Source organism: Ochotona princeps, chromosome 30 (genome assembly GCF_030435755.1).
Source record: "Ochotona princeps isolate mOchPri1 chromosome 30, mOchPri1.hap1, whole genome shotgun sequence".
Taxonomy (NCBI): domain Eukaryota; kingdom Metazoa; phylum Chordata; class Mammalia; order Lagomorpha; family Ochotonidae; genus Ochotona; species Ochotona princeps.
In genome coordinates, this window is record NC_080861.1 from 10,875,514 (window position 1) to 10,899,201 (window position 23,688).

The 23,688-nt window shown below is 44.7% G+C and overlaps 1 protein-coding gene across 12 annotated transcripts in view; it reads right to left on the reverse strand.

Annotated features, from left to right (window-relative positions):
• Positions 1 to 23,688, reverse strand: part of THRB (thyroid hormone receptor beta) — a 337,755-nt gene that overhangs the window by 82,959 nt on the left and 231,108 nt on the right. For all 12 annotated transcript variants that reach the window (XM_058657054.1, XM_058657059.1, XM_058657055.1 and 9 more), the window contains exon 3: positions 9,362 to 9,425. In XM_058657054.1, coding sequence (XP_058513037.1) covers positions 9,362 to 9,383 — 22 coding nt within the window. In that variant the 5' untranslated portion in view covers positions 9,384 to 9,425. The remainder of the gene's footprint in view (positions 1 to 9,361; positions 9,426 to 23,688) is intronic.

Genomic DNA, 23,688 nt, shown 5'->3' on the forward strand with positions numbered 1-23,688 from the left:
CAGCTTGAGTGGGCCTTTTCTACCGGGGACAGCAGCAGGTGGGTGCGACCCAGAAAATAACTCTGCTTGGAGCTAGTGCTGCGGTGCAGTGAGCTGAGCTGCCGCATGCCAGGTCCTTGCAACTCAGATGGAGCTCCTGGCTTCTTTGTTTCAGCTTGGCCTATCCTGGCTGGTATGGACATTCGGGGAGTTAACCAGCAGATGGAAGATAAATCCCCCCTCTCTCTGTAGCAATTAAATAATAACAATAATAAATAAATAATAACTTCATTTATAAATAAATAAAAAGATCCTTAAAACAAATAAATTATAAATAATTAGATTATGATTATAAATAAATCCTTAAAACTCTTGTCTCACTGCAAAGGTAATACTTTCATTATGAAGTAAAGTGCATGCTGGGAAAAAATTAATCTCCATTCTTTTGAAAGACTTTGAATTTATGTAGGTACACTTGCTGTAGACTTGAGTGACACGTGGGAGAAACACAAGGAACCTGTTCCACGGCAGCTGCTACTTAGGATGAGAGCCATTTGTGACTGCTAGTAGATCTTGGTCACAGCTTGAAGGGAGTTGGGATAAGTTTGCCATCATGGTGAGGATGATGACAGCAGAGACAGTGATGTAGAGGTAGGGTTAGGGGGGATGATGGGGCAGGGGAGCCACTCATTGTCCAAGGTGGCTTCCAGAAAGAACGCAGTTACTGAAGAAGACTTAAGTATTTTTCATAGTTCTTTTGTTCCCACCTAGTTCTCCCTCTGAATTTTTGTCTTTTTGATATATTTTTTAAAGATTTTATTGTTATTAGAAAGCCGGATATACAGAGAGGAGGAGAGACAGAGAGGAAGATCTTCCATCCGATGATTCACTCCCCAAGTGAGCCGCAACGGGCCGGTACGCGCCAATCCGATGCCGGGAACCAGGAACCTCTTCCGGGTCTCCCACGCAGGTGCAGGGTCCCAAAGCTTTGGGTCGTCCTTGACTGCTTTCCCAGGCCACAAGCAGGGAGGTGGATGGGAAGTGGAGCTGCCGGGATTAGAACCGGCGCCCATATGGGATCCCGGGGCTTTCAAGGCGAGGACTTTAGCCGCTAAGCCATGCCACCGGGCCCTGTCTTTTTGATATTTTTAACCTTTGATCACTTGGCTACAATTCAAATCTGGATACTGAAATTGCTCTAGACGCAATTGTCTGAGAGTTTCCGGGAGCTCTCCGTCAATTTTCTTATGAATCTGACTGTATTTGATGAGATTTCCTGAGTTTGGCCTCTTCCAGAAAGCCGGAAGTTTCTCTCCTTGAAGAAGTTTGGGCAGTTGAAGAGGAGTGGTATGGGAGTTAGAGAGTCAGGCCAGTAGAACGCAGGAGGGCCAGGCTTCCTTAGCAGGCCACGGGGAGAAGCCCAGCATCTTCACCCACTCAGGGCAGACAAGGGTTGCTGTGCCTTTGTTCACCAAGAAGCATCTGCTTTTGTTTGAAAGCAAAGGGCGGTGTGATAACTACACAGCAATGTTCTTTTCTTGTGGCTTCTTGATTTTCCTCTTGCCTTGGTGGAAACTGGAATTGCCCTTCTCATGGTGGAAACTCGTGACCTGAGGTATTCACTTCTTCTCTGCCCAGGCAGGGGGAACACCAAGCAAGGAGTGCTTCTTGATGCCATTTACCATTGTGTGTGACGGGAGAAAAGTGAAGCTAAACATGTATGGTTTCCCTTCCCTTGGTTTCAAGGTCCACAAAGAAGAGACGGGGTCTATGTTACTTTGTAACAATGTGTTGAGTGCATTCCTTTTTTTTCCCTTTTTCTGGAAAAAAAAATTGGTGGGAGGCAGAAAGAGAAACAGAGAGAGAGAGAAATAAATATATTCCCATGTACTGGTTCACTTTCTAAATGGCTGTAACAGCTGAAGCCAGGGTCTGGGAACTCCATCATGGTCTCCCTCCTGCGTCGCAGGGAGCCCACACACTGGAGCCATCACTACCGCCTTCTAGGGACTGGGTGAGCAAGAATTTGCCGTTGTGAGCCAAAGGTGAGCTTCTGAACCTGGGTACTTCAAGGTGGGCTTTAAGTGTCTTCATTGGCATCTTCACTGCTGGGGCCAAACTCCTGCTGCTGAGTGGGTTTTTCTTATTCATTTATTATTACTTTTTAAAGATTTATTTACTTTCACTGGAAAGTCAGATATACAGAGAGGAGGAGAGACAGAGAGGAAGATCTTCCTTGCTTTGATTCACTCCCCAGGCTGCCACAACGGCAGGAGCTGAGTTGATCCGAAGTCAGTCCGAAGCTAGGAGCCAGGAGCCTCTTCCGGGCCTCTCACACACGGGTGTATGGTCCCAAGGCTTTGGACTGTCCTCGACTGCTTTCCCTGGCCACAAGCAGTGAGCTGGATGGGAAGCAGGGCTGCCGGGATTCGAATCGGTGCTCATATAGTATCCAGGTGCATGCAAGGAGAGTACTTTACCTGCTAGGCTACCGCACTGGGCCCGTGATTGGTGTTTGATAGGAGATGCAAATGGAAGAGGTCGAGAAAAGGGACGGGGATCCTCTAATAAAACGAATGGGTGAAGTTGTAAGTTTGGGGTTGGAATAGTGGGGGCCAAAGAGGAAGAGAGAGGATTCCAGTGTTCTGATGGCAGGGGACGGAGCTTGTGCTTGGGGACATGGGGTTTTCAGTCTCTGGAGAGAGAGACCAGCTCCTGTGAGGCGTGACCCTGGCCTTAAGGACGATTGTGTCACAATAGCCTTCAGGGAGGACGGAAGCTCCCCTTCTAGCCTACTTGCCACCAGATCTTTTCTTTCTCAATTTTAGACATGACATCCTTGCAAGGAAGAAGCAGAAAGTCCTGGGCTGTGTCATGGCCCGGCTTGAACCCTCAGGACAGAAAACCCACAGTTTTTGGTTTGTGTCCTTGGTCCCACAGGCAGCAGAGCAGGCCTCTACTTTCTTGCCTGCAGCATGATTCGTGGCAACATTTCTAACGTGAACAGTCAGCTCAGCAGCAGCCAAGGCCACGCTTTATTTTCGGTCACAGCGGAGAGAGCAGGAATTTGGGAGAAAGTGAAATAAGCCCCCAGTAATCTTTCAGGTCTCTTTCTGCCCAACACGTATGCTTCCACCCAGAACCTCCCTGCACCGGGGCAGGCTGAGGGGGAGGCAGAGCCCGGCTCTGTTGGCTTTTTTCTCCAGCGTCGTGTGCCTTCTGTTCTGTAATGCGTTTCGCAGGAGAACCAGTCCAAAGCGTTAGGGGCGTGGCTGGCCTGTCTGACGGAAGGGGCAGAAGGTCCCCCTACAGCACGGTGAGATGGTTTCCTGTCTCCACGGCGAGTGAATAGGAGAGGGTGTTGTTGAGAAAACTCTTCAACCTTAACCAAATCACTCCTGCATCTAATTCAAAAGGATTTCATATCCACATAGATGAGCTAACTTCCCCCGGGGAGCCCATTGCGTCCGGTCGCTCAGAGCTCACCGGCTGTCGACGCTACGCCTGATGAGAAAGCGTTGCACCAAAAAATGACACCTTAATGGAATGTACTCCGTAGAAATAAGAAACTTGCGTGCCGAGTCATTTGTAAATGATTTACACGAATCCTTGTGGGTTGTGATCATGTGTCAGGCCCAGCCGGGGTGGGGGATGGACCGCCCAGGAGGAGGCTGAGAAGGGTGGCTGATTGGACCGGACCGGGAGCAGGAAGCCTCCTCCTAGGCCAGCAGTGATGCAGGGATCCACCAGGTCGAAGGGAGCCCATGACACTCTGCAAGGCACGTTCCTTTGTCCTCAACCTACGCCTCTACAGCCCCCTAGTAAAATAGACCCCTCATGTCCCGGGGGTGTGACTTCCCTGGCCCCGCTCTCTGTACCCCGCCAGTGAACCTCGCCCGGGAGCGCTCCCAATAAAGCTAGGTTTAAGCTGAACTCTATTCTATTGTGTGTGGATTTCTGGTTCTGAACATGAACTTCAACCTTACATCGAGTAAAGGGCAGCTGGGAGTTCCTTGTATGATATGAAATTATTCTAAAAGACAAAAGCTTTGAAAAAGTCAAATACTGACACAAATAAGAGTTTTCTACTAGATCAGGAAAATTTCTTGGAACATTTATGATACACAATGAATTAACTTCTTAATATATGAATCATAAGAGAAAGGCAAAGGATACAATAAAAAAATTAAATGAGTTACAAAGGATAACATTTATGTGGTCGATCAATATGTACGCACAGGCCTGTGATGAAAGTTTGGCTACAAACTGCTTCCTAACATGCAAAATAAGTTATAAAAATTCCATCACAGGAAAATATACAGTTACAATGGAGGTTGCAGTACTGGTAGATGTCTCAATTGGTTCAATAATCTGGTTATAGTTTGGGAATAGAAAAAGTTTTAAAAGAGCCTCAGCTACTGGGCCCGGTGCGGAAGCCTAGCAGCTACAGTCCTCAACTTACATGCACCGGGATCCTTTATGGGTGCCGGTTTGTGTCCCGGTGGCCCTGCTTCCCATTCAGCTCCCTGCTTGTGGCCTGGAAAAGTAGCTGAGGATGGGGCAAGGCCTTGGGGCCCTGCACCCACGTTGGAGACCTGGAAGGAACTTCTGGCTCCTGGCTTCAGATCGGCTCAGCTCTGGCCACTGCAGCTGCTTAAGGAGGGAATCAACAGACAAAAGATATTTCTGTCTCTCCCTCCTCTCTGTATATCTCTGTATATCTGACTTTGCAATGAAAATAAGCAAATCTTTTTTTTTTAAGATGTTCCTTTAACAAAGCTCTTTATTTAGTAGGATTTCTCCTAAGGAAATAGAGAACTGCAAAATTATATATAACTGTTCATTATAATATATCCTCATTATGTTAATATATTTGGTAAGTATATAGTTACCAAATGTTACTTATACTAGTCTTGTGTTGACAGCCTAATAACCAGGGACTATATCCTGGAGGATGGATTACTAAGTAGCTGTGAGCAAAACCCTGTCCAAGAAGAGTGATTCCTGGCCGTGGGAAATGCTAACATTAGCTATGGCGGAGTGGGGCCCCCTTGTTGCTGTCAGTGGCCTTCTGACACTACTGCAAATGCCGCTGCAGGGATTGTAGGACACGCACCCCACTCCACTCAAGAGCAGTGGAAAGCCTTAGGGACAGCCTGCTGATGGCATTTAAAACATGACCTGGGCTTTTCACTAAAAGGCTCTAAGCCTTCCCTTCTTAAGCGTTTTGTTTGACTCCATTTCAGAAGGGAAGTCTCTAAATGCCAAATGCATTTCCACAGCATTCACTTTCTCTTTGTGTGTATGCTTTGCTTTGTGAAAAAATGTGATTTGTAAATGTTCGATTTTGAGAGAATATGCTCTAACCTCCACTGGGCAAAGGAGCTGTAGAGGAAGCAGTCTCACGTTGTCGTGAAACTGCTGAGGAATCTCCGATCTAGAGCGTTTGCTTAGTTAACATCCTTGATAACTGCAGGTGCACATCTGGCCCTGGGCAAGCCTGTCCTAAGGATGCTTTGTCCTAAGGATGCTCTGGAGTGCCTTTGCTCCAGCACTGATTCTACTCTTGATTTAAGTTTCTTGTGTATATGCAGCTTAGGAGGCAGCAGGTGATATGCCATGTGGTTGGGTCCCTGCCACCCATATGGGAGACCTGGGTTGAGGTTTGGGTTCCTAGGTTTGGCCTGACTTAGCTCCAGCTGTTGTAGGGAACTGGGGCAGTGAACCAGCAAATGGGAGCCATTTCTCTTTGCTGTTTAAATACAATAAAAATAAATAAATATATAAATAAATACATTTACGATACCTTTAAGAGTAATATGTAAATAGCTCTTATAAATAATGAAAAAGCAGATCAGAGTGGGTAAATAGATAATAAATATGAACAAGAGAGTTACAGATGAAGAAATGCAAGTGGCCAACATGTATAAAAATACTCAGCCTCATGAGTCATAACAGAAGGGCAAAGTTTTACAAACCCAAGTCATTCTGCACAAATGATTATTCCCCAAAGCAAGGAAGCAAACCCCAAGGCTAGACCACAGAGTGGAAAACATTGGGAAACAATCAACTGAATTCCTGTATACATCACTCTCCTGGCACCCAGGTCACACTCAGTAATAAACACACACACACCAAGGACATTAAATGGACATGTAAGCTACAGGAACTGCAAGGTGAACACTGAATTTGGTACAGATGAAAGAACTCATTCGAGTGTGCCTTTAAATTATTGGGGGCCTGTTTCAATGAAAACATGACCTCTTCTGCTAACTTTATGCTATACCCTAATCCATAAAGCCAAGTTCAATATAAACGTAACAGGCCATTCTTGCAACCTCTTTAGGCACAATCAGAAGAGTTTGAGACTCTAGTTTCTTTTTCAATCAAGGCCAAAGGTCTTTAACTTTGGTATGTAAAATCTTAGTTATTCACATCTTACGGCAAATTCCCCTGTGCTGTGAATCATGGTTTTATTCAAAACAGAGCTCATTATAATGTCATAAATATTAGCAAATTCCCCTCAGATTACCTAGGAAGTGGTATTTAATTCCACACCAATAAAGTATCACATTCAGGAACTTTCTTACTTTCCTCTTTAAGAATCAGAATGTTTTATTGACTCTTTTACAATTCTTAACTGCATGAAATTAATTATCCGAGTTAATGCAATGAGAAAAATTTAGCAAGACCTGTAAATGACATTAAATAACCCCAGAAAATTAACATTTTTTTCCAATTGAGTAAATAAAAAACACACAAATTTGATAAACACTGAGGCTGGAAGAGCCCACATACCAAAACCATGTCTCCTCTATCAGAAAGCGCTGCCTTGCTCATGTGCAGGAAGGTAAGGCCAATGTTCTTAACTACTGCTCACTTAGAAAATGGTTTTCTTTTCCTGAGGGTTAGTTGGTTTCCTGTGTTGCATAAAAGAAATATTACTTATTGTGTTTTTCACAGAAAAAACACATTAATTATGCTTTGTGAACAAGCACTTAGTTCCAAGGAACTACAGCTCTATTACAACCTCCCTTTAGGGTTCTTAAGCATGTAGATCAAGTTCACAGCATAGGAAGGAGGGAAAAAACAAACAAGGGTGTTGAAAACAATGATTTTCTTATCTGAGTCCACTGACATGCCCTAGGAATATATGTGTATGGAGTAGGCTTCTTTTGAAAATAGAACTGTATTTAGTTTTTAACTTGGAAGCGGATCCTGGAAGTGAAAACTCCGTGCTCCACTAGGGGGCGGCAGATGTCCTAGTTGAGAAAGCATCCCTGCTCTTCCATGGGGCAGGTGGAAAGCCAGTGTAGTCTGGAACTGTCCCGGAGTGAGCCTACGTTCCTAGTCCATTCCTCAATCAGGCTCAGCCTTAGGGATCTTGTTGAATACTAGGATGGTCTGGGGCTGGAAGAAAAGTTTTTGGGTCACTCCTGACTCTTGAAAAAAAAATCAGCAAATGCCAGTTGTCCTAATTTGCTGCCCTAATAACTGCCCTGTAAATGAAGTTTTATTAATAGACAGTCAACTGAGAAGCAAAGGAAAGATGGAAGAAAGAGAGGGCTAGAGAGGAAAGGAGGGAGGAAGGGATATCATTATATTCTTAGAGCTGTATGCAAACCCATGTTGAATCTGTTAAAAAAAACTAATTACACATTTTTAAAAATTAAAAAAGATACAGCTAAGCCCATTTATTTATTTATTTATTTAGAGTCTGATGTTTTATGCTACAATTGAGTAGCTGGAATGGAGAATATGGATACCAAGAGCTAAAATGTTCAGGCATTGGTCTTCAGAAAACAAATGGTTGCTAATCTCTGACCGGGAGGATTGGGATGGACGGTCACTATTGCAATCTAGCTCAATGTCAGTGTATGATGTGCTCATATGCCAGGTTTTCCTATCGGCTTTTCTCTCTCTGGAGGATACGTTCTTCAAGTTTTCATCTTTGGAAGCATTTGCAGGTGGGTAAACGAGCCTGGAGTTTGGAGCCAACAGGGAAGCAGTCCATCTTACACCATCATCTCTTCTGGTTCCCATTTATACCAGCCCAAACACTCGGGCTATAGCCCAAGGTGGATCTATACCAATTCTCTACTGAATGAGCAGGTTAATGATATAAAAGACGCGGGATTTAAGTAGGGAACAGTTTGGCTTATGTGGGGCAGAATTGGGAGTGGGTAAGTTTTGGTAATGACTGATTTGAAATAAGATGAAATGAGATTTTGTGGCCTTCACGGTTCACAGGTGTGTATCACAATTTTTCTAGGCACTCTATGTTTTCACTACATCAGGAACTCAGACGCTAGGAGGCAGAGAGGCAAGGGAAATGCTGGGAAAGAGACTGTCAATGGCCACTGCGAGGCTTTCAAACTTATAGAAAGCCATGTGACAACTTGGAATGAATTGCGTTTCTCATTTCTGTTGTCGAATGAGTTCCTGGAGGAATGCTCTGGTGCATCCAGCACACCCCAACAAGGGGAAGTAACATGACAAGATTATTAGAGATCAGCCTGCATCCAGGGCATGCAGAAGTCTCCAGCTGGCTGTCCCACTGCCATGGTCCCAAGAGGACAGCCACATGTTTGGTGCTAGGTAGAAGGTAGAATAGTTGAGGCTGTAACGGGCAGCTCCTCGGTGAAGTCCAGACAGTGGTCCACAGGTCTTTGATGTTTTCACAAGTTAACCACTAACATTTAAAGACTGAGATTTAAAAATCTGAATTTCCAACTTCTTTTAGAAACAGATCTCTGGACTCTCCAGGCCTCACTCCTGTGGATCAGTAATTGTCTCATGCTGTTCTTGCCTCCAGCCTTTGCAGTCGGCTGGCTTAGTTGCCCAGCCCTAGCTTTTGGGGGCTGCAACCCCTGCTCTCTGCGTCCTTAGAGAGCCTGGGTTCCTCCAGGGGTGTGTGTATGTTGGGAGAGGGAGTTTTATCTCTTCTTTAACCTTTGCCAAGAGTTTTCTAGCTCATTCCTACATTGCATGGTGCAATCACGCTCCACTCTGACTGCTGCTGAATGCAGTGAACAGCCCACTTTGGGGATGATTAGTAGATTCTGTGGTCTCAAGTGTTGCAGGAGTGTTTATCATATTGATCTGAATGGCTGCAAAGAGTGGACCTACTGAGTGTGCAAGGGTAACATGATAGGCTGAAACAGCCCTGCTACTGTGTCGCCTTTGCTGCTTTGTCATCTGACAACTGATGCAGCTCGCAATTTCTGGGGAAGATGAAGATGCATTTGTATGGATTATTTGAACGATTCAGTAACTCTAGGCTTGGACATAATCATTGCTAAGACTCTCAGGTTGGTCTTTACGAACCTATGTTTCCTCGTAGGTATAATAAAATTGGAGGTATACAGAAAACTACAAATACCTGTCATACTGTTGGGAGTCATGGATTAGTGATCATTCTGGGTTCGCTTCTTCACTGACATCTCCTGTAGAGAAAAAAAAATAAGGGAAAACACCACAGATTATAACCTGCATTTTCTGTAACATTTTTTTTTTTTTCCAAACACGATCACATTCAATATTAGCTTGAGACACGATTTGCTACTCTTCACTCTGAACTGGCAGAACTGCAGTCAGGCAGGCTAGGTAAATGTGAATTTATAAGACCTCTTCATTTTCATCTCAGGGTTCTTGCCACAAACAGAATTTTTTTAAATAACATTTTTTTTAATCAGGGTAACATTTTTTTCCATGTCAGGTTTTTAAGGAAGCTACTTGTCCACTGACCTGTATCAGCTCCTTTGATCTAGCCATTTGCTTCTCCGAGGGTGGCCTGCAGATATGCAGTTTCAGCTCTGCCTGAGAACTTGTTAAAAAAAAGTGTGGATCCCTCCCCAGGTCCACTGAACCAGCACCTGCATCTGGATGAGAACACAGCTGATTCACACGAGACGAAAAGCCTGACACACTGTGCTCTGCGGACTGAACTCAGATCTTTGCCTTTCCTTTTATGATTTCTCAGACCTGAACTCCCTTTGCCACGACATCAGCAAGATTTAAGGGCAACAAAGACTTGGTCTTTAGTTTGGGGGAGGGGAACACGACAGGTGTACCAACCAATGGAAGAGAGCAGAGGGCTGCACACAGGTGGACGGCCCAGGTAGGCACAGGTGGCTGAGTGCAGGTCAGATGAGGAATGACCTTGATGGGAATAGTGAGTTAGAGAAGTACATGGCAGAGAGGAAATGTGTGGGCTATGGCTATTTATTCTTGATGCACATCTAAGACCCCAGCAACACATTTAGGCTTTGATCATAGTTTCTGCCACAGTCCTGTATGAATCACGTGTTGATACAGCTGCCCTTCCACACTGTAATCTATGGTTGAGATCTGTTCTCATTTTTATGTCTTCCATGTCAAGCAGAGTGTCAGATAATGGGAACTCAACAAATACTTGTTGAATTGCCAAACAAAAGAAATGAGGGTGAGAAGGCATAATGAAAGCCACCTGAAAGAACAGAAGAATATTCACTACTAGGAAAATGCTTTTTTGTTTCATTGTTAATTAGCTTTTCAAGAGCTCCAGCCACGAGCTCTCTGCCTCTCCCTTATTTACCCATCCATCTGTGTGTCTTGAGTGAGAGGGGTCAGGCTCTGAAATATGTGAGCGCCAAGGTCATACCAAAAGTATTCACTGTCTGGATTCCACTTCTGTTCTTGAACAATGCAATGGCTCCTTACAGCTCATGCAAGTGGCCGTGACATAACACTACTCCTGCAGGGTCTGGGGATGGTGAGAAGCCTCAGGGACAAATGCTTCAAGACCTGAGATGGGCTGCTAAGATGCTCCTCCCCCACAACTGGATCTTTGGGAAGAGAGAAAGGAAAGAAGGGAGGATGAGAAAGAGGGATGGTTTATTTTCCCTCATGGAGCAGAAATGAAAACTCTTAAAACTTTTGGAGGACACACCTCTCAGTGTCTGGAAAAAGTCTCTGAGTAAGAAAGGATCAGTTTGACATTTACACAGAACCAGAAGGAAGAGGATGTGTGGCCTCAAGCCCTGCTCCCATGCTCCCTAAAGCCTAGCTGTGTCCCCTTCCAGTCCTCCTCATCCTCACTTGGGGACCCTAGGAAAAACATTCCTTCCTTTCTGCACACTGATTTCAGTCTGGTTTCTATCCCTCGCAACCACAAGACTCCTGATTTACAGCAACTGTATTTAAACACGATAATAAGATGCATAAAATAGTGTGCTAGAATAGCCTTGTACCCTCTTTACCATCTTAAAGATGAAGTAATAAAATCCCAGCTATGTTCTTGCTATGTGATTTAAATGTGTCTCTATAAAAAAGATTTATTTATTTGAAAAGTGGAGTTAGAGAGAAGGGGAGAAAGAGAGAAGGGGAGAGACTTCTTCCATCTTCACCTCACTCCTCAAATCTGTCATCTCCTATTCACTCTCCAAATGGCTTCAATGTGCCAGGCTGTGCCAGGATGGGCCAGGCTGGAACAAGGAGCCTGGCACTCCACCAGGTCTCCCAGATGTGTGGCAGGAGCCCAAGTACTTGGGGCATCCTTCACTGCTTTCCTAGGAGCTTTTGCAGGGGTCTGGATGGGAACTGGAGAACCTGGAACTTAAATTTGTGCTTATATGGATTCCAGCATTGCCAAGTAGTGGCTTAACCCATTATGTCACAAGGATGGCCCCAACATATCTTTAGTTTCAAAACTCCAATTGAACAGGTCAGGGGAGGGGGAACTCTGGAGAATGCTGTATGCAAACCAGAAAGCATTCTGGAAGAGGGACAAAGTTTTAAGGAAGTGTTATCACCACAACATTTCATATTGGTTGTGTACTATTTTCCTTCAACGATAGCATCACTTGATACTTGTAGTACTTCACTATGAAAAAAAGAGAATCAAAAGATATGTTTATCTTGGTGCAAACATTTTTGAAATCCATCATAATTTTCATGATATGCATTTTTCATTAACACTTTGGAGATACTGTATGCATGACTTTCATAGTTTTGTGCACCAAAATGAATGCATCTTTGAATTCCATTTGCCAGGAATTTTTTCAAGTACTCTTTGTTTAGTACTACCAGTACTGTAGTACTTTACTATCAGGTATTATTTAGTATTTATAACATCTAGTACTATTTTTCTTCCATGAGTTCCAGAGTTGTAAATGTAATTCCCACAAAGCTTGTGGTGGACCCCTGGGGTGGCAGGAGTCTCAGAGCCCCAGTTCCTGATCATTTTGCTGGTTCACTCCCCAAATGGTTGCAACCACTGGGATTTGGCCAGGCCAACACCAGCAGGCTGGAATCCAGCATGCTTCTCCTGTATGGGAGGCAGGACCCCAAGTACTTGAACTATCACCTTCTGTCTCCCAAGGTGCACATTAGCAGGAAGTTTGATCCTGAGTAGAGTAACTGAAGCTCGAACCAAACCTTCCAATATGGGATGCAAGTGTTCCAAGCAGAAGCTTAACTCCTACAAGGCCTCATCCCTTCCTTTGAAGTATGCCTGTGCCTGTTTCCAGGTCATGATTCATGCCTTTGTTCTCTTCCAGGAGCTCCTAAAGCGTAAGGGTTACTGTGTAAGAAATCAGTCTGGTGCAGAAAACGTGGGGAACTCATGTGGGTTTTAGGCAGGGGGAGTGATAAGATCCAACTGAAACTTCCCAGTGGCTGGTGCATGGTGAAACAGGGCTGGTCAGGTGGTGATTCCAGAATGGTCTGAGAGCGAGTCAGAGTGGAGCATGCAGCAGAGGCAAGGGAGGCTGAGGATCACAGGGGTTGACCAGAGGTAGATGATGATGAATGTGAGATGAACTTTTAATACTGGGATGAACACTGGGGATACAGATAGGTTCTCTGCCCTCGAGGAATTTACGGTCCATTTTACAAGCTGGCTGGGAAGCAGCAGCTAAAAATACAAGTTCCAAGTGCCAAGAACCAAGGGGTGGTGCTGAGCCTCACACAAAGCCGAGCTGTCCTCTGCCCATCCCGGCTACTCCCAGTCCAGCACCTTATCCCTTAATCTTGGGCCACTGTGAAGAGTGGAAAGTGGGTGTTCACCTCAAAATGCAATCAGTGAGCAAATTGTTACTGAGTACACTGAAATATTAAAGTCAGTGCAATTATCCACACTCCTGAATAAAAAGGTTCAGCAACTCTGTAAGATAAAGGGCTCCCAACAACTATGACTACTGCTGACAACTCGAAGAGCATCTTCAGTTGTATAGACAGAAATGCAGCCTGTAGGATATGGGTCCCACTACAGGTGGGTTGCTACATTCTGAGAGAGAGAGGAGAGAGAGAGAGATCTCATGCTGAGTAACCTGGATGATGGAAGACATCATGAGGAAGTACTGAATGAAATCTAGACAACGTGAAGAGTGGTAGGAAGGTCAAAAAGTAGTCTGCAAATATTAAGGGCTGCCAAGAGGGTCCAGGGTTGTTCAGTGTGCTGAATATGGGTGGAAAGCTGCTGGTGACCCTGTCAAGAGCACTTTCTTTGTTTCCCCTTGGGCCCAACTCCCAGGTAGGGCAACTGCATACAAGTACATTGTTCTCTCCCAACCCCTGCAAGGCTGCTCATTGTTCCCAGGGCACAAGAAGTCCCTCTTGAGAAGCTCAGGATCTTGCTGCTGCAACAGCACAGGTGCCATATTTGGCAAGGTTCTAGCAAGTTGAAAGTCTTCTCCATTCTCCCCCTTTAACTTCTCAAAAGCTCAGTGATGGAGGGGTGTGGTCTACTCAAGCGATTATAATGAAAGGTACAGCACCTCCCTTTGAAAAATGCACAAATATTTCCACGGGATTTACAGATACAACATACATGTAAAAACTCATTCCCAGATGTCATCTTAACCTTTGGCTGCAGATTTTGATGCTCACTAAACTGCAAAGCACTAATGGAAAAGACACAAGTTGATATCACGTAGAACCTAGGGGATGAGATGGAAAGGAGATGTAAAAACTCTTCATAGTCTGGGATAAGGAGAGAAGGATCTACAGGCAGCTCTTGATCCTCTTGGAGAAGAGGAATGATGTGCTCAAAGAAGTGAGGCTGGAGCCTGAAGAAGAATCCACCAACATAAGGCTTTGGGCTGGGATTACTCTATTCATTCCATCAGGCACTAACTCAAGCTCTGGATCATTTAAGGTGAAATACTCACAGAGCCTGCCCCTGGGTGGGCAGGAAAGGGGGAGGAGCTTAGATGATTGGCAGCCTGTTGCTGAGTGGCAGATCAAGTGAACAAGATGGGTGAAAGAGGTGTTTGAAAGCACCAAGGAGAGTGGGATAGATTTGGCTTCTAGGGGGACTCAGCAGACACTTGAGCCTCACTTTGAAAAAAACCAGTTAGTATTTTCTGGGAATGAAAAGTATAACTTGGGAACAACACAAGGGCACAGGGCATTGAACTTCAGTGGGAGGGATGGGAAGTGGCCGAGAATAACACAGATGTAGCGAGAGGCCAGATCATGAAGAGTCTTGTAAAGTCTGCTATGGAGTTGGGGCCTTATTCTATAGGAAACGGAAGATCCTTAAGGGAGTGAGCCAGTATGAGAACTATAACCCTGCCACAGGGTGAGCAGGACAGTTCAGGACACAATCCCTGGCGTGGCACCTGTTTTAATGAGCTCATTGCCATTTTCTTGTCTCAGCATTCAAGGTCACGAAGCCAGATTGGTGCCAGAGAGAATAGCCCTATCTCTTCCTGGAAAACTACAGGGTACTTGGTAAGACCATACACCTGCTATCCTCTTGTGTTTCCTTTGTCTAACTTGAGTTTTGGCATTGAAAGGACAATTATAAACATCACCCCTTGAAAGTTATTTCTCTATTGGCCTGATGACTCACTGTTGATACTGTCTGATTCCTGGATTAGAAACATGGCTCCCTCTTACATCTCAACGTCAATGTTTTCCAAGGAAGGCATTTTGTAGCCTTTCCAAACCATCTTCCCTGGATTTGTTTTCTTGGTCTTGCTCAGGGGGAGGGGTAACAAAAGGCCCTGCAGGCTGATGTGACAGGATGCTGGGAATTAACAAAGCATACCTAATTGTGTGTACATGCTTTATTGGTCATCCCCAGGATCTGTGACTGGACTAGGGGCAGGAGGGGACAGGAGGACCCTTCAGAAACACTCCTCTCAGTTAACCTGAAAAGGTTAGATGCCCAAGTGTTAGGTTATTCATGACTCTGACCTGAGACTGTGGATACACTTGTTTCTCCCCTGCAGTGTGAGGCTCTGTGACCACAGCTTGAAGAATTTTATTTCTCTTGGAGCACTAAGTCAGTAGGGGTTGAAGTGGGGCTCTCAGAATTAAAAATGCATCTACCACATTGACTTCACGGTCAGGCTGAGTCAAACAAGTGGTGTTTTTTCAACAAAATCATGGAATCACAGAAAAGTCAGGATGAAACCAGCCAGGGTGAGTTTAAAGGAGATCAGGGCTGAAAGAACCAACTCATCCACCCGTCACGGGTAAGGCGCATTTTCCCTGAGGTCAGTGTTTTCCAGATATGGCCATGTGAGCTTTTTGGCTCAGAAGACTGCCTAAGAAATGCAACCATGTTGAGGTACCACATAACTCCAGGGAGACTGAGCTACATTTAAAACTCTACTAATACCTGCTGGCGTGGATGTGGGGAGAAAATTAACCTCCTTCACTGCTGGTGGGAATGTAGGTTAGTACAATCACAATGGAAATCAGTATGGAGAGTGCTTAGAGAATTGCAAATAAACCTGCCATATGACCCAGCTATCCTGCTCCTAGGAATATACCCAAAGGAAATGAATATTGCATATGAGAAGGGGATTTGTAATCCTATATTTACAGCAGTACAATCTACAATAGCAAAGATATGGAAACAATCCAGATGCTTATCCAAAAAGGAGTGGTTAAAGAAACTGTGGTATATCTACTCTGTGGAATATTACTCAGCCATTAAAAAGAATGGAATTATACCATTTGCACCCAGATGACCACAACTAGAGACCATTATGTTCAGTGAAATATGTCAATCCCAAAAGTACAAATACCATATGTACTCTCTAATGTAAGGAAACTATCATGCAACTTGCAAGTTCAATAACCCTTTGCATACTTTTTTGGGGCTATATTCCATGTGTTTTGACGTTTTTTATTTAATTTTCATTTCTTCCTCATGGATCGTACAGTGGCATCATTTTACCCAAGAGGCTTTTGTGTTTTACTTTCATCATCCGTGCGTTGCTTATTTAGCGGTGCATTTTTCAACTCCATGGTGCTGTAATTTTGTTGTTGTTTTAACTCCATACCTGTTTTTGACCTTATTTCATGGCTTCTCATTTAAGGGAATGTATAGTGATAGAGCAATAGAGACTACCATATCCAGATGTGAAGATGCAATGCAATGTGCATCCCTACTTCCAAATCAAAGATGGAATCACAATGAAAACTGTTGGTCATATCTAAACAATGGGATGCTGGACTGTCTGATATTGTCTGTACCAGCAATGTCGGGGCACACTTAAACAACAGAATGATGGAACTAAAACTCCTTATGAAGGACTAGACTATTGCAACAATATGGGGAATATCAGTCGGGGGGTGGGAAATTGTGGGGCGGAGAATCCCAGACTTTATGGAATTGTACCACAAAATTCAAAATTCAAAATAAAAATAAAAAAAGAAATGCAGGCCAGCAAAAACAAAATTAAAAAAAAAAAAGAAACGCAGGCCAATCTTTTAGTAAGGGAGGAAAACAGATAGATGGTTCTGGAGAAAAATTTCAACATAGGCTCTGCAGACTGAAGCCAACAGTTTTAACTACTTCTACTGCCACCTGGTGGGCAGCAGAGTAGCTAGTGTGTGTGTGTGTGTGTGTGTGTGTTTGAGAGAGAGAGAGAAAGAAGTGGAGGTTTGGAGGATGGGGGAGAGAATACACAAGCCAGAGAGATAGATATCGGGGAATTAAATAATTCCTGGGGAATGAGGATACCACGCAGAACCAACCGCCAGATGCCTGTGTATGCAATTGTGGTTAGATGACTCACTGAGACACATGCATGAAAAACAGCAGACAGGAACATGAAAACAAATCATTAGCACTGAAGCAAGTGATTTATTATTGATTTTTTAAAAAGTGTTGTTTGATTATGAATAAGAGAACAACAAACAACCCACTCCCTTCCCCAGCCCTGGATGACTTTGTAAGGTAAGGCTGTACCACTTGCCCACTGGAGAGAGGCCCCATCTATGGTAACAACATAAAATAAAGCTTGATTTTAGTCCAGGGAGATGGTGTCTCCCAGTGTGAGCTGCTGCTCTGCTGTTTGTGGAATCTGTAGAGAGCTCCGAGTGGAGTTTTCCAGCCTGGCAGAAGAATCATTTTCCTAAGCTGTTAGGAAGACTACTTTGTTTCACAAATTCATTGTAGCTAAAAATAAGGTTTTACTGCTAAATATGGTTACAACTGATGACCACTTCTTCAAAATCAAATGGTGAGCAGGGGAGGGGGGCTTTGTGGCAAACATAACTCTTTGTACCCACCCCCTCCTTCCTTTGGTTTCTTTTTGCTACAGCATAGCTGGCCTCTCTTCTTGCAACTTTATCAGCACATTCACTGGTTTCCGGTGGGGTGTCATGTGCCCAGCATGGCACACACTGAGTTGTGTCTTTGAATGATCTGTTCCAAGGGTGATTTCCAGGAATGTCCTGGAGCAATGATTTCCTCAAATGTATAAGAAAGCATTTGAATGTTTAAGTCATGAAGAATGGGTTGGGATACTAAATGAAAATTTAGGTTATTATGATTTTTCTTTTTTAGAATGCAGGAACCTTGGATAAGGATTTGAGTCAGGTTATGGGGGTGGCTAGGGAAGATTAGAGAGAAGAGAAGCCCTTCAAAGACACACATAGTTATCATTTTCTATAGTTTTTTTTCACCCTGACATTTAAGCTAAATTTAGAGTGTGTAGTTTCTTGCATGCTGGCTTCAATGTAAGACCCTGCCACGAAGAATGCAAGAATGCAGTTAAGATACGCCTGCTGCTGAAACAGCGATGCTGTGACATGGGAATTTCCACCTTCCTTGGTGCCTGGTGCTTTTTGTGTTTAATATTTTTTCATGATGACCCTAGGCAAACAGAAATACATAGATGCTGTGTACGTACTCAGGTTCAAACGGCCTAAAAGAATGATATCTATCTGGTGTCTGGTAGCTGTTACCGTGCTTCCCTCAACAACTAAAACTGTTCCTCTATTGCATTGCTGTGGCACACCCAGGGTGTCGCGGTACCAAGTTTGGGAATCATGGCTACAGCAGCTTTGGGAACTGGCACAAAGCCCAAGGATATGGTTGCATGATCTCTTTCTAACTCTTCTTTCTGAGAGCACAAAGCTACAGTAGGAAGTGATAGAACCACCGGATAGGTTGCACTTGACTCAGGGCAGGTGGCGCAGCTTGGCCAGCACACAGTCAGCCTTTTCTAGAACACTTCTGGTGAAGAGGTGCTCCTCCTGATTGAGGCATTCCAGTTCTCCAACATCTGTGGAGGTTGCTTGCATTCTGAATGGACACCCATGAATTTGGAACACTCCATTCCTACAGTGAGACACGAAGTGTCAGAGAAACTGGTCTTGCATTCTGCTTCTCCGTTAGTAAAGGCACAGCCATGGAGGCCAGTGAGTGAATGGTTCTCGGGTCTCAAGGAGGGGTTCACGGGAGAATCACCTCCAGCCTGGGTCTCAGGCCTGTGTGCTCAGAAGGCCCTGCAGGTGGTTCTGTTGAGACCACCTGCTCCTGAGTATGACTGTGCGAGCAGGGACAGGTGACACAACCGTCACCCTCCCAGAGTCATTCACTCTGTGTTGTGAGCACCGCCTGTGTCCTTGCTGTTGGGACCACTGGGGCTGACCTTAGATCCTTGGCTCTGGCTGCTTTTGTTGTCATAGTCACATCAATAGAGCCAGGGTGGTTTATCCAAAGCATGTTGCCAACAGAAGGCCATTCTCTTTTTGCTGGAGTCCCGCTATGGCACCAACCAATCCATGGTTGCTTGTACTTAGCTCACCCCCTGCTCACCAGCCCCATGTCTCTGCTTTTTTTTTTTAAAGATTTATTTTTATTGGACAGTCAGACATACAGGGAGGAGAGAAAGAGAGGAAGAGCCTATGTCTGATTATTCACTCCCCAAGCAGCCGCAATAGCTGGAGCTGAGTCAATCCAAAGCCAAGAGCCAGGGGCCTCCTCCAGATCTCCCACCCAGGGTCCCAAAGCTTTGGGCTGTCCTCGACTGCTTTCCCAGGCCACAAGTAGGGAGCAGGATAGAAAGTGGAACCATTGGGATTACAACCAGCACCCATATGGGATCCCAGCACGTGTAAGGTGAGGACCCTAGATGCCAGGCTATCACGCGGGCCCCATGTCTCTACTTCTTAGTGTAGTCCCCCCAACCCCACGATCAGCAGAATTCGCATGACTTTGGGGCACATGTGGAAATGTTGAAATCCTGCCCCAGCCGCACTGAATCAGACAATGAGCGTGGGCCCAGCAGTGTGCACTGTCTCAAGCCATCTTGGTAATGCTTCTAAAGCATGTATGGGGTGTGTGTGTGTGTGTGTGTGTGTGTGTGTGTGTGTGTGCCTCTGTCCATTGCTACCAACGAGAAGATTTTCAAAAGGCCAAGCCCACCATTTTTCCTCTCTCCACAAGCTAGCACGATGGTCCACACATAGTAGGAATTCAAGAAGCTCTTGCTTTCTATTGCTAGTGGGCAGCTCTAGCTCCAACTCCCCTGCCTGCCTCAGCAGTACCTCGGGGTGCCACCTCTGCAGGGGCTGCAACAGTGGGTGGAAGTCCATCTTCCACTTAGGAGTCCTAGTTTCCATACTACAAATCAGCTTTCTCTAGATCCTCTCCAAGGTTTTTACATTCCTTTCAAGTTCAGGAAGCCAAAAAAAAAAAAAAAAACCCAACCAAAACAAGATGCCATGCTTTAAGCGGTGTCTGTTTCCTGTTGGTGGAAGGGTCTTTCTGCATGATTCTTAAATTCCATACTCCCAGCGTGGTGAGGATTATTTTCTAAACAATAGAAGGAGATTGCTGATTCATGCTTGGCTCACAGCCCCATGCATCTTTCTTCCCTCTTGCTACACTGGTGCCGATGCACACAATAATGTGCTATTCATCCCTCTGAATTAGAAATGCCAACAGCTCAGCTATGCGACCGAAGGTTCTCCTCTCCCCCTGGCTTATTTAAAGCCTTCCCACAAATAACATATTCTGAAATATTACACGGCCTTCACTTTGAGCCACTTGGCTTGGGCCAGAACGACCAGACCTTATCAGCAGCTCCTTGCACAATGCCTGGCACACTGTCATGATTTTTCTCAAAAACTATTTGTCGAATGAATGGCATATGCACTTCCTGAGGTTCCAATCTTATCCCTCCATTCTGCTTTGATACAATACAAGCCCTTCTTAAGTAGAGGGAGAAAGCCTGGCTCTCACATTCAGAGAGGCTCAGGTTTGGATCCAGCTAAAGGCTGGATTGGACTCCAGGACTGCCGAGCTAGGCGGGCTCCAGCCAGCCTGGTCTGTGTGCTGGTCTGTGGTGCCAGCCCTGTCACTGCCAGGGTACTGAGACCTTTGGCTGCCATTCAACATAGCCTCGCCAATTAGTCACAGGGCTCCGGGCTTTGTTTCTGAGCAGCAAAGTCAAGCTGATATGGCTACTTAGCAGTCCCAAAGCTCTTCTGACCATCCTGGGCTACACATCCATGTCCCCTGGGCAGCTTGAAGTGATCCCGGAGCTCAGGCTGCGCCCCAGACCACAGAGTATTCTAGAGCCTATCACTGCCTTCCAGTGGCCTCCAAGAGCCATGAGTTCTGCCACATCTCTCTCTTAAACAAGGCAGTCATGGTGGTCCTGGAAGAATTTATTTCGGCAATTGTCTCCAGTCTGCTCCACGACTTCCAGAACCTCCGTCCTTTATCTCTCTGGCTTCTCCCCTTGTTGCAGCTATTCCATCTTCCAGGTTATCCCTGGAGCACACTGCCTTGCTCCCAAGTCAGAGGACTTTGAGTTTTTCCTGTCTGAGATCTTCAGGCACTTGTACCCTGCTCACGCAACTCCTTTAACTCTGTGAAGTCTGACAAACCCCAGCTTCTTGGGGATGCCCACTCAGACACCCCAATAATGAGCTATGCCCCCTTCTAACCTGACCCCTCACCCTGTCCAGCTGTCTCCTTCCCATAATCCCTGGCAGCTTCCAGCTCACTGTATGCTTTACTGCTCCACTGCTGTTGCCTGGTTCGTCATCCTCTGTCGGGAAGTCACCTCCTGGGGACAGGGATCTTTCTCTGGCTTACATATAGTAAACCTTTACTCAACATAAGCATCTCTGCTATAAGAGCAGCACCCAACGTTATGGGTGCCAAGAATAGGCAGGTGCTGCATGGAGGACGGGAAGCTCAGTTGTATGAGAAAAAAAAAATGAATTTTCTCAAAGGTGACAGATATGGAGGAAACATTTGATCATTCTACTCTAATTACTAGGGACAGAAATGTACCTTCTTAGAGACAAAACAGAGAAGAGTAGCTTTCTAGGGCTGGGTGATGGGAGTGAGATGGGTAATGGGTCTGGGGAGGTGAGTGACTACTCCTAGATGCCAGGGTTGCTTTTTTTTTTTGGCAGGGGGGAGTGAACATATTTGTCCTAAAATGAGGATTGTGAGGATCATTGCAGAATTCTGTCAATAAGCTACAATTCACTTTCATTATAATATCCCCTTTCAAGAAGTGGACGTTATAATGCAATATGTCTCAATACAACTACTAAAAAAGGAACCGCAATTATCAAGTCCGAAGCAAGAAAAAATAACATAGGCTGATCCTATTCTTTATCAGGCATAACGGTTGTCTCTAGCTTGGGTTCTGAGTAGAGGATGGGAAAGCTTCCCTTATCCCTCATTTGCTGCCAGATATTGATCTGTTGATTTAAAAAATAGAGCTTATTTTTTTTTTTTTTTGTGGTCAAGACTTAAGAGCAATTTATTTAGGCTAAGTGGCTTTCCTTAATGACTCTCACATCTGCCGCTAGTCCTTCCTGGGACTTCAGGGTAGTTTTGGAAAATGGGCAGCTGTCTTGCATGAAATAAGTTTTGTGTAGATTCTCCATTTTGGAATTAATTTATCATGCCAGGCTTAACTCCAGCAATGGTGCCATCAGGTACTATCTATTAACGGCCAACTGTCTTGCACTCCCCAGGGTCACAGTGTCTGCAGCTATGGACGGAGATGCTGCCTGCTAGCAGTCCTGAGACCCTCTTCTGGTACTATCACATTGGGGTTATCTGATAACATGCATGGACTTACCACTCTGTGATAAAAATGGTGTGGACACTAACAATTTGATGAAGATCATCCTCCCTCCTTGGAGAGTTGAACAGCACTCACTGTTGAGCTACAAAGGGGGATGGGCCTTTGTTGTGGCAAACACAGAGTAGTAGAGATGACAACACACACAAAATTCTAAAAGAGGAGGTACCATGGTTGTGGAGGCCCATTGAGATGCATGGAAGACATGAATAACTTAGAAAAGAAACCCAGCTCTGCAAAACACAGATTCTATGCAGACCACCCTGCACAGAGGGCATACCAATCTTCCTAGTGAAGATCTAATTCCAACTGAGTACCTTTCAGTACATGGTTTGGTTTTGTGACTTTTACATGATTATACAGAAATCCTTCTGACCACACAGTCTGTAATACCTATACTGACTTATATTAATATTTGCACATATAAAAAAGGAGAAACCACCTCATGGAGACACTGTAAGAATCAGATGAGGTCATACAAGAGAAGCCACAGAACATTGTTTTGCAGATAGTAAGTTGTCAGGCATGGTTGGTCATGAGTTCTAGAGGACTGAGCACTGTGTACTAGAGACCTAAATCCATGGAGTCTTGGTTATCGCACAGAAAGAGAAGACTTGGCATGTGAAGTTGTAGCTCCTTCCAAGCAAGGGCAATGAGGGGAGGAAGAAGAGTGTTCACTAAGTGCCATTGCACCTGTTGAGAACTTGATTTCCTTCATGTACAGGCTGCAGAGTTGTGGTTTTTGAAAAGAGTATCTCATCAACAGAGAAATGATTTCTTGCAGAATAGTTAATAACGTTAGGGAAGAATGGAATTTCCATTCTCTGGTGGTTACTGTGTAAGAGATCTGATGAAAGGATAACTTAGCTCTCTGGGGATAGCCGGACTTGTAGAACTGATTCTTTTAAGCAGTACCATAATAATTAATCGGTCCCATTTGAAATCTCTGTGTGGGCTTCTGCTACAATTTTCCCAGCAAGAGAACATTTAAATCAATATTTTTGACAACTTCTACTTTCCCTCAGAGAATACAGTTTGATTCCAAAATGGTAGCTTTTTCTTTTTAATAAATGTAATTTGGAATTCTTCACTAAATCTATCTCTGGTAAAAAGGGAGCATTTATTGGGGTTGGTGCAGTGGCATAAAAGGTTAATTCTCCACCCTGTGGTACCAGTATCCCATATGGATGCTGGTTTGTGTCCTGGCTCCTCCACTTTAGATCCACCTCTCCGCTTATGGTCTGAGAAAGCAGTGTTAAATGGTCCACAATTTTGGGCCCCTGTGTTCATGTAGGAGTCCAGGAAGAAACTCCTGGCTCCCAGTTTTAGATCAGCTCAGATTTGGCTTTTGCAGCTATTTGCA